This window comes from Engraulis encrasicolus, chromosome 24 (genome assembly GCF_034702125.1).
Source record: "Engraulis encrasicolus isolate BLACKSEA-1 chromosome 24, IST_EnEncr_1.0, whole genome shotgun sequence".
NCBI lineage: Eukaryota > Metazoa > Chordata > Actinopteri > Clupeiformes > Engraulidae > Engraulis > Engraulis encrasicolus.
In genome coordinates, this window is record NC_085880.1 from 26,301,631 (window position 1) to 26,312,781 (window position 11,151).

At 42.7% G+C, this 11,151-nt stretch overlaps 1 protein-coding gene across 1 annotated transcript; it reads right to left on the minus strand.

Annotated features, from left to right (window-relative positions):
- Positions 1 to 175: 175 nt before the first annotated feature.
- On the minus strand, positions 176 to 5,671 carry LOC134441838 (cytochrome P450 26B1). Its single transcript, XM_063192247.1, has 7 exons — positions 5,605 to 5,671; positions 4,656 to 5,027; positions 4,015 to 4,239; positions 3,410 to 3,685; positions 3,002 to 3,157; positions 2,394 to 2,864; positions 176 to 1,727 (listed from the first exon to the last, which is right to left on the minus strand). The coding sequence occupies exons 2-7, from the start codon at positions 4,857 to 4,859 to the stop codon at positions 1,350 to 1,352; spliced, it is 1,710 nt and encodes a 569-aa protein (XP_063048317.1). The 5' UTR covers positions 4,860 to 5,027; positions 5,605 to 5,671; the 3' UTR covers positions 176 to 1,349.
- Between the last annotated feature and the right edge of the window lie 5,480 nt (positions 5,672 to 11,151).

The following is an 11,151-nucleotide window of genomic DNA, read 5'->3' on the forward strand; positions in this document are numbered from 1 at the left end:
GGACAGTCCACGCATCACATTTCACACAAAGGCAAAATGTATAACCTGTAACATTGTACCAGTTTATTATCAGTTCACTTCTTACATTTATTTTATATAATTGATACAAGTTAGCCTAAGCTAAGAACACATTGCACATTAATATATAGTAGGCTACGACTTTTTGATGCACAACTTGACCCCAAAATAACAAAAAGTACAACCGATTCTAAACACACAAAACTGTAACGAATAATTTACATAAAATACAGATATATATATATATACACACACACATTAGTCTACTCACAACACAGAAAAAAATATTTTAGATTTTTTGATCAAAGAGCCTGTTTCAGATAATTATTCCAAATCATACGCAGCATTAAAACGAATCAAGTCTCTGATCGATATAATCTTAAATCTTTCTTCAAGTGTGTTAAAAGTGCTATACGGTTTAATTCTCCTTCCCTTTAAACGCGCGACATTATTTACTCACAGCACATGGATCATTCTTCACATTTTACAATCCTCAATATATAGTGTCAGTAGGATCTACACATATATTCACAAAATGGCCTATAGGTCTGTATACTATATATTCCTATAAAGACACAAAACTCAACGCTGTACAGTCTATGAAAAATAAATGACGATTTAATAATAACCAAAATCAGGGTATGGGCAGATATTTTATCCGCATACAGTAGGCTACATTTCTATGGGAAACTAGTATCCTACAACATTTTATAAATAAAGCTTATTTTGACCTACTTCATTTAAAACATATAAGACAGGGTAAATGAGTCCACTATTGGGCTGAGTGTTGAGAAGTAGAGAAGGCGTCCGCAGTTAGTTTGGGTTCTTCGTGAGCCACGTCCAAATGCGCTCCTGGAGAATGTCGTCTCATTTGTAAGCCCAGAGGAGGCAAACCCAGAGGTGTCCCGCCATTTACTTACTCCTATGGCTAATTGGGGCAGATATTCGGTCAGGTGTCCAGTCTGAAGAGTGAACTCACCTGCGACAAGTGCCCACCAATGCACAACAAATAGGCCTATCCAAAGTGTTAGGTCTTAGAATTTGTGATGTTGTTGTTACCATTACAGTGATACAATTGGGAATCAGTACTCTTTGTCATTACACTTTGATAAGTCCTGGTGTATGGGTGGCGTGCGCAGGAGAGTGGTGTCCTCTCTCCACTTGGTGTAAAGTGTAGACCTGCGCTCCAAGCAGAACTAGACCTATGCAATACTTTTATAAAGGTATGGTCCAAAATAAATGGAAGATTTCACACTGCAAATGGACACGGTATGCCCTATTTCATTATGGAATGGCTCTTCAGTTTTGACTTTCTTGTATTTTTTTTCAGTTCAAATATAATTTGTGTGGTTATGGCTGTCACTTCCTCTGACATTCCTGCAGGTAAAGTGGACATGCAAACCATTGACCGGATGAACAATCGGTACGGTTTGCATCCTGGGATAGGTATCTGTGGCCAAACGACATTCCGCTGTACCCAATAATTCAATTGCAAGAGTTTTCAGAACAATGACAGCGAGCTCCCGTCCAATACACCTGCGCACGCCCCCGCCAAAAGGAACGTAATTGAAGCGTCCACTTTTGCTCTCGTCACGATCGGCGTTGAAGCGGTCTGGGTCGAAGAGCTCGGGACTCTGGTAAGCCGCTGCCGTCTCGTGCGTGTCTCGGATGCTGTACATGACACTCCAGCCTTTCGGAACCTGATACCCCTGTGAAACAAGGAAACAAAACCGTTAATTCGATTGATAATGCATTCACTGTGTCTTTTTCCTGAATGTGAGTTGTTTTTTGTTTAGTGTAGGCTTGCAAAGGCATATTATAATAAACATGTATCCATGCAAATTCTGTAACCTAATATGACCTCCTATACAGGCTAACTGATGTATTATGTCAGGAAGACTGTTATAAACCATATCTGAGGAAGGGGCGCTCTAGAGATGTGCGCCTTTCGAAATGGAGTTTGTAATTACGCATTTGCCATGACGCAGAACATCCATGGTGGCCTTTCTAGGATGTAAAAGTGGTTAGGATATTTTGACTACACTACTGTATAGGCTAGGTTATACGGTTACTACAATTACTGCACAATCCAGGAGTATTTATTTATAATTCACAATATGGAACACAATTTTGGTTCAGATGTGGCTTAATTACGCATTGACCTCTTGCGTTCATAGGTTTTTTGCATGCGTAAATTAAACATTTCAAAAAAGCAATGACAAAACAGAATGGAGACCTGCGCCACGATGCGTTAAATTCCAAAGCCCATTTATCCCCCCACAATACGCAGGTAGGATGCTAAGTAAATCAATGTAACGTAATTGATTTGCTTTCATTTTTATTTTGGTTTTTCACACAGGTCTGCTACCACTTACATTTAGTTCGAACGTCTGGAGCACTGTTCTGTATCCTCCTGAAACTGGTGGAAGAAACCGGAGCACTTCCTTCACCACGCAGTCAAGGTAACGCAATTGCGTCAGCTTCTCCAAAGTCAAGCAAGGGACTTGAATATTTGAAGTGTGGTTATTTTCTACAGTGTGTCCAGAAGACACCCCGTTGCTTTTATTTATTGAACTCCCAGGATATGTGCACTGCTCCGGGTCTATCTCTGGCTCGTGTGATGATGGCGCAACTTCGCTCAGTGGCGCACTTGGTCCATCCTCACATGTGGTCTGTGTGCACTCCGAGTCGTTGGTAGGATGCCTCTCCCCTCCCAGGCTCTCTGTCAAAAGCTCTTTCCTGGCCTTCTGCACAACTTCTGGGTGTTTCAGTAATTGAAGGATAAGCGACGTTGACGCACTGGCCGTTGTAGAATGGGCGGCAAAAACCAACTCAACGGCGGTTTCCTGGTAATAATAAATATTATAGGTAATCAGTGGTTTCAGAAGACATTTAGTTAGCGTTATTTCATTTGAAAGACTTTCTCTAAAAGGCCAGTTTCGTCATCGGTCACTTCGAGGTACTAAGGTAGGCTAATGCTTACCTTCAGTTCCTGTAAGGTCATGTCATAATCATTTTCCTTTGCGCTGCTTAGCATGTAATCGAAGGCGTCGCAATATTCCTCAGTATGCTTCTTCTCCAGCTTTTCCTGAATGATCTTCGCCATGGCCTCTTGCAGTATTTCCCTTGCTTTGATACCCTGGAAGTAGTCAACACAATAATTTCAGTTTCATTAAAAAAAAAAAAACTTTTTACGCATATACTGTTGCTTGTTATCAAATTATAGGCCTAGTGCATTTCAATTAAACTCCATTCGTGCATGATTTGCGCAATTAGCGTCACCTGACACAAAAAGCACCAACATTAAAATAGCTCAATTTACGTGCGCCAATAGTTATGCCAAAATGAGTCAGTTTTTGTTAGGGTTTTTTCCTTACTTAATGGTACTTACTTTACGCAGTCCACTCAGAGGTGCATCTATGGGCAACGAGAAGAGGTTGTTCATGAGTTGGTCGAAGATCTTGGAGAGGTATGTGATGTGGTCCTCCTCCAGCCTCAGACCGAGCAGGACTGTCACAGCTATGCGGAATGTTAGCGCCCTGGCCGCCGCGTAAACATCCACGGAGCCGGCCTCCGAACACCACTTGGCAATTTCAGACTTGACAACATCTTGGAGGCGCGTCAGATAGGTTTCCAACGCCCCGCGGCAAAAAACTTTTGCCAAGATCTTTAAAAGGGGAAGGCAGTGAGGGAGGGAGTGATAAAAAAGTTATTGCGCTGGAGTTTCAAACACAAGAAAATACAGGTCCTCCTTTGAATAATGCTTTAATATAACCATTGTCCCACAGCAAATTACCTTAACTGAAAATACTTCAAGGATGGTAAATATTTGTATCTGTAATTAACTGAATAGTTTATGCAGCGCCAATGCTACATGACAACTTCCATTCAAGTGCTGCATGCCAGAATGAATGGAAGAAATGTGTATGTATATCCAAAGCACGCCCATTTTTTAGCAGTGTAATATACCGGTATGTGAGGGTTTACTAGTATTACCTTCCTTTTCTTCTTGTGATGCTCCCCCACGGAATTGACCAAAGTGTGGGGTCCAAGAATGATGCGCGTGCTCTGGGGCCATTGCGTGCAAACCAGGTTGTGCTCCCCCAACAGAATCTTCCGAATGTTTTCGGCACCAGTCACGCGAATGACAGGTTTACCCAAAAGGTGTGTTTTAAACACGTTGCCGTGCCTCTCCCTTCTAGAAATGTGAAAACTGGACCCCTGCAAAACACCGCGTAAATACGCACATGCGAGCGCGCGCGCACACAGACACACACACACACACACACACACACACACACACAAAGCGTTAGCGTGCACAGTCACGATATTTTGTCTTTTATCTGTCAGGGTAGTCTCCCTGGCGTGGGTGAGGCAGGGAATTGAGGTGAAAACGTCTGTTTTCCAAAGCAAGGAACAATTGCCTCTTCAAGTCTACACATGCTGCCGAATAATTCCAGGGGTTCAATCTGAGCAAAAAAAAGTTCCCGACTGCGTCTTTCAGTGCACTTGATCCAATTAGTCTACCAATCAAATAGGCCTATATTTCGAGATGTCATCAGATAGCTAAGTAAAACCATAAGACCCTACGTGAAAGAAACCAGATATTATTTTCGTTCACCTAAAAGCTATCATACCTGGAAAAGCCAGTGGAACGTTTCTCCGACAAGCGGCCAACCCATTGAGCCCTCTGGCAACGGGAGATTACAGTCCTTGTCCCGGGTGATGTTCCACCGGAAGGTCCAGAGTTGTCGGGACAACACAAGAAGGAATACCGCCGGCAGAACCGACATGAGCGCGGAGACCAGCGCGGACAAGAGGGTGCTCTCGAAGGCGAACATGTCCTGTAGTCGGCTCTCCAAAGTTCCACTGCTCAACAAGCTTTGATGTGCACGCGTGTTTGCTCGCAGGCGCAGAGCAAACCTGTAAACACTGCCGAGATGTGCCCAGACACACGCGATGCGCAGGGGAAGGTATTCTCCTTTCAGTACTTAGTCGGAGTGGAACACCTAGGAGGAAACACATGCGCATCAATGACCAAAACACTCACAATCATTCGTCATTTTCACCAAAATGTTAAGCTACATAAGGCTATTGCAGTTTTGTGTATGGTTCCGCAATCTACGCAAAATGATAAAGGGTTACAAAAATCCCCTACCCTTACCCGTAAGTCCATCTGTCATTTTTTACTTTGGGTTGAATACCGCGACACTGACAAGCATTTCAAGTAGTTTTACAAGTTACATGCGCTGGCATGTCTTTTTATGTGAATTTTATTCCGTTCGAGGGCCACTACGCCTGAGGCTGCTCAAACTTTACTGTTGCTGTCCTGTAAATCACATTCTAGACCGAGATCTCTGAGGCTTTGATTGAAATACTGTCAGTCAGTGATTGGATAGGACGTGTAAAAAAGGCGGATGCTGACAAAGTGTTTCAGCCTCAAGATATGAATGGTGTCAAGTGCTCCGGCCAGCACTTTGGAGAAAGCGTGTAGAAGTCTTCAAAATCATCTAGCACACACCATCTATTTTACTGTCGAAAATAAATCAGCCCCTAACTTAAACACAGTAAAATGCCCGAACTTACCCTTTTAGGTGACGAGTCATGTCGCTGGTAGCGGAAAATCCACAAGTTCCCAGAGTGAGGCTTAATCTGAGAGATGTAAAGGCTTCTCTCTAGTGTCCTCTCTTTATAGATTTCGGCATAGTTCATGAACCACCTTCGTGGATGACGTAGTAGATCTGAGAGTTTTCCAAATAGCTGAAGAAGTGGTTCAGGACCGAAAGACGCTCTCATGTAGATACTGCGCTGTAGTTTGTCGTGTAGACTACTTTCAGTGTAGTGTGAAAATGGGGAGAGCAGTTGTAAAATAAGGGGTGTTCGGATCGAATGGCAACAGATTGAGGAAACAGGTAACCAATCGCAGAAAACCACTGTGTTTGAGTGACTGCCGTTGCCCCAAGCGCGCGACTCGGCGCACATACAATGGCCCTCCCGCTCTTTCATTTGCTCAATTCATTTTTTTTCTGGCTGTGCACTCACATATTTCTCTGGCGTTGAAATTAATTGGTTCAATAAATAAAATACCACTATTACCAGAGTGATATCTCCTGGCTTTAGGTTTAGCCTTATGTAACAATTGAAATGAAATATATATAGGCTATTTAAAAACAATGTAGGCCTAATTGAAAGTGTAATTGGTTTAATATAGGCTTAGGTTGTATTGCCTACGTCGTGGGTTCACATCAACCTCTCCTGGCGGTCCATCCCAGCTATGCGTCTTCTTCAGAGACATGATTTAGCCCTCGTAAGGCCAGGTGGCTCATATCCTCTTCCGGTAGCGCGTGTCTTGAACACCTGTTGCGTTTTGTTTTGATGTAAAGGGGGAATGTCTCCTCGGGCCGCGGATGGTCCTCGGGCCCTGGATGCTATCCAAATTACAGATTCTAGGTAGGCCTATGGAGAAAACGGACCAACTGCCCTCACCAAATTTAAAATAGGCCTAGACCGTTTAATCAAGGATTATCAAATATTCTATAGTTGTTTTTGCATTGTTACTTTTTATAGGCCCACTGTTTGTAGTAGGCTATAAATAAACACCATAATTATTAATTTCGTTAAACCATTATTATTTAGGCTAATTTTTAGTATAGAGTATTGCAGCCATACAGCAGTGAATATTTTCCATAATTTTCCCATGATAATTTCACTTAGGCTGGCACATTACACTTCCCACACATTCAAATGAGGTTTTCCTGAATCTCAGACTTCTGTAGCAGTCCTCTGATTTGCAGTTGATGTAAACTGTTCACGAATGTTGACTGGAGACAGAGCTAAATTGTGACGGATGTTATAGGCTCCAGCGATTAAAAAACAAAACAATAAAAAAAGAACAAGATTATTCTATTTTAGTAGCCAATTTCTGTTGAGAATTGTGTAATAGCAGATGATCCTATAATATTCAATGCTTTACATTAGATTTTTCTATTCAAATCTTAATTTATTTGCATGCAATTGTAACCTGTTATAACACAATTAAATAATATGTATTTTTCTATGACCTTATGAGAGAAACTTTAACATCACTTGTGTTGGGTTGAGCAAAACGTGTCTTGTGTTTTTCACAATATACACGGCATTGATGCACCAAAGTAATGCTAAATACAGCATAGCATTACTTTGGGTCAACACACACACACACACACGCGCACACACACACACACACACACACACACACACACACACACACACACAGACACAGACACACCCAAGCGGGAAGAAAAGTCAGGGGGAGAAGCAAATTAATTATTTTTGTTATGTGGTTGTTCAAGGGTTTACAAAGTTAATTTTTAATTTCAATGAATTTCAAATGAAATTCTACACCTGAAGAGTCGAACATCTCCATGTGTTGAATGAACAATGCTAAATTGGCTGTGTATATTGCGAGAGATGGAAGGGGAAAAGTCTCACAAGGACACCTGGGGAGCAAGAAGGCATGGTGAGGAGGCTGCCATGTTGATCCGTCCTCCTTTAGGACGCATTCTATGTCACTCACCAGAGAGGTGGTCCCTTGGTGATTTGTAGCGTGGTTGTCTCCGCAGCCCTTATGCAACCCTAGTTGTCAGTCTGTCCTCACAGGCTTTCTCACTCTCTTCCTCTGTCATTATGTGGGCCAAGAGTCATCATGCAGGAGGCCATGTCTAGAATGCCTTCTCCGTGATTCATAGTTGTGACTGCAGCACATTGTCCCTGCAAGTTAGATCAAGATTTCAGCGTTTGATTGACTTCAACGAATCGGATTTGAACTCCTAAGGTTGCATAATAGGATCGTGGTCCAAGTGATTCTGATCCGTCTGCGCTTCTTCACTGTTCTGTTTCACTTACTTGCCCAGAGATTATGGACACCCTACATTTTGAGTTGTCTGTGTGAACTTGCACATTGCTTCTTTAATAGGCTATGTTAAGAATTGTGCCCCGTCATATTTGGTGACTATAACAGCCTTCCACTGGTGTAACGGTGTACATTGTGAGGATGCAAGGGTCCTGCTCACACATATATTGAACAACCATCACATTCTGGCTCTCATTGGAAAGCTCAGAGTTTGCAGATTTGATGGATGCAAAAAGCATAATGCATCCTTTCTTTTTTTCTCAGTGCTGTCCTCTCCTCATCTGATCTCCTCCTGCTTTTTTTCCCTTTCATCTCCTCTTCTTCCTCATCTCTCCTTTTCTGTCCACCACTCCACTCACATCCCCCCCTTTCCTCCTCTCTTGGCCTCATCCCTACCTTCAGTCCTATCCTCTCCTCCTCTGCTCTCCTTTTTTCTTTGATCTCCTCTCTCCTCCACTCCACTTGAGTCTGCTTTCCTATTTCTCTCTCTCTCTCTCTCTCTCTCTCTCTCTCTCTCTCTCTCTCTCTCTCTCTCTCTCTCTCTCTCTCTCTCTCTCCTTCTCTTTTCTCCTCTTCTATCCTCCCCATGTGCCATGTGTGCTGCTCATGAGGCCTGTCATCGCTGAGGAGTGAGTGGTTTGACCTAGGGAGGACTTCTTCCACAGTGGGGCAGGAAGAGGGGAAAATGGAGAGGGGGAGGAGGAGGAGAAGGAAGGGGAGGAGGAGGAGGAGGAGGAGGAGAGGGAGGGATGAGGGCAAGACATTCCCCCCCGTCTGAGGCGTTTAGCAAATCCCATTATTAATTTTAACAGCCAGGACACGGAATACCAGAGAAGAGAGCTGGGAGACATGTACTAGCAAGTCTTGAAACACACACACACACACACACACACACACACACACACACACACACACACACACACACACACACACACACACAAATATATACTATTCAAGAACTCCAAGAGATATGAGTGCTGTTGCACATGCTTTAAGTCACGATTTTGTATTTGACAAGACAATTTGGCAAGTGTAGGTCTATTTTATTTAAACTAACATGCTCCTCTTTAAAAGGATAGCTGATAGACTTTGCAATAGACGTCTCACCAACTCATACTGCTAATGAAACTCAATTGAAACACTATACTTAGGCCTACATAGCTGCTAACAGCACTTAAACACGCCATACTTGTATTTTATAGGCCTATTTAGTACTGAAGTGAGCATAGCATGTCTGCTGGTGATGGGTTCATTATAATGAATTGCTATATTGACAAATGAATATGACAATGCCGCTATTACACAGTAAATGTTGACATTTTAATGTGAGTCTCGCCAACTGACAGTACGTATATCTGTAATGAGAGGCGTGTTAATAAAAGAGCAGAGGCACATAAATACAGTACATTAGAGCAAATTACAATGGAAGCACACTACTTTGTCTCGCTTGTCAAAAGTACCTCCCAATTAAACATTGGTGTTGCGTTCACAAGCAGACAGTATAGTCCTTGTATAGCTGTGGAGGTCTTGTAAGAGGACATTTTTACAGTGTTGTGCTGAGAGGAAGACTAGTTGAGGGAAGTAATAAATGTATATTCATTTGCCGTTTTATATTTTGATTATTTGTATGAATCTGGTGAAAATATAGCCTAATAAGATGTAAACTCATACGACCAAGAAGGAAAGTGGAGAGGGTTGAGATTTTGACATTCAAATGCTAGCATGAAATCCTCATAAAATGTTAACATTGCATGTCAAGAAACTACAGTATATCATTGTAGTGATTGCCTTGTATTATGAGGAACTCATTTAGCTTTTGTTTATTCCAAGTCAATGAGTTGAGTTCTGTCTCTTGAAAATGATTGTGATGGCATGCTGAGAACAGACAACATGGGTTTAGGTAATGTTAACTTTATATCATAATGAAATGCCAATTAATGCCGTCATTGAAATCCAATTTGTGTGAATCTCAAACACATTTTCCTGATTGTGATGATAGTTGAGTTCCAGGCGCCAACGGGCGCTGTTGATCGTCTCTGTGTATTTCCGTTTTTCCTTGAACACTTTTATCTTATACTATTCATGTATGCAAGATGTTCTTTTGAAGATTTTGAAAGCTATAGTCTGAAATATCTGATCTTTATAGGTAAGCTGAGTGGATAACATGAGGCATTTCCTTTGCAGAGCAGACTAGGCGTTTGAACCTGAAAACCCCCCAAAAAATCATCCAGTCTTGGTGAGACGGTGTGTATTCAAGGTGTGTTATGTTACTCTACTAATATGAACTCTGGTCATTGAGGAAGCTTCGGGGAATACCATTGGGGTTTGTCTGAGGTTACACACACACACACACACACACACACACACACACACACACACACACACACACACACACACACACACACACACACACACACACACACACACACACACACACTAAATCTTTCATCCTGAGCAGAACACACACGCACGCGCACACACACAATTTTTCTGTCAAACATTTCGAATTGAGCATTGGAAGGATGGAATTGAAGTAGATCGTTTTGTGGCATCCTGTAAGAAATGTGTCATGTTCTTATATTCTAGTTTTGTATTTTTCAGGCCTATATCTGATGGGGGCTAAAATAATGACTTAGATATGGGCATCTGTGACAGTGATGTAAATAATGTTAGCGGCTGTTAAATACCAATGGAAATCAAGTACCATTTTCACACCTTTATTGGAAACACGTGTCTTCTTGTCAACGAAGCTGTGTGTGCGTGTGCGCGTGTGTGTGTGCGTGTGTGCGTGCGTACGCGTGCGTGTGTGCGTGTATGCATGCCTGCTTCTGTTTGCAATTGTACTCGTGTGTGTGTGTGCGCGTGTGTGCGCGCACGTGCGCACGCACATGCGCACGCACATGAGACAGAGGAACTGAAAATGAGAAGCCGAGGGGCTCCCTGGCTGCGTTGCATTCTCCCTGCTGCAGTCTCTCATCACCCCCCCTGTGTCGCCCCCCACACCCACACCCACGCCCCTCCCAGACACTTTCCACAAGTCTCACTCGTCCTCTTTGATTCGCCGCCGCAGGTTGGCCTGCGTGTTCGATGCTGCCTGTCATCGAGAATCGAGGAGCAACGCTCTGCACCTAAAAACTTAAAGAGTAGAACCAAGTAGACGAGTGTTAAATTTGACTCTTGTCAAGTGTTGAAGTAGCACCAGCAAAATTTTAACTTTGTGGCGGGAGTAACAAGGGGTGCTG

What these genes read in the sequence shown, in the direction of transcription:
- LOC134441838 (XM_063192247.1), bottom strand. Translation starts at nt 4,859, where the DNA reads ATGTTCGCCTTCGAGAGCACCCTCTTGTCCGCGCTGGTCTCCGCGCTC. An exon ending in ATCACAAGAAGAAAAGGAAG is followed by an intron (nt 3,686 to 4,014) that starts GTAATACTAGTA and finishes CCCCTTTTAAAG; the next exon opens with ATCTTGGCAAAAGTTTTTTG. An exon ending in TGACCTTACAGGAACTGAAG is followed by an intron (nt 2,865 to 3,001) that starts GTAAGCATTAGC and finishes TATTATTACCAG; the next exon opens with GAAACCGCCGTTGAGTTGGT.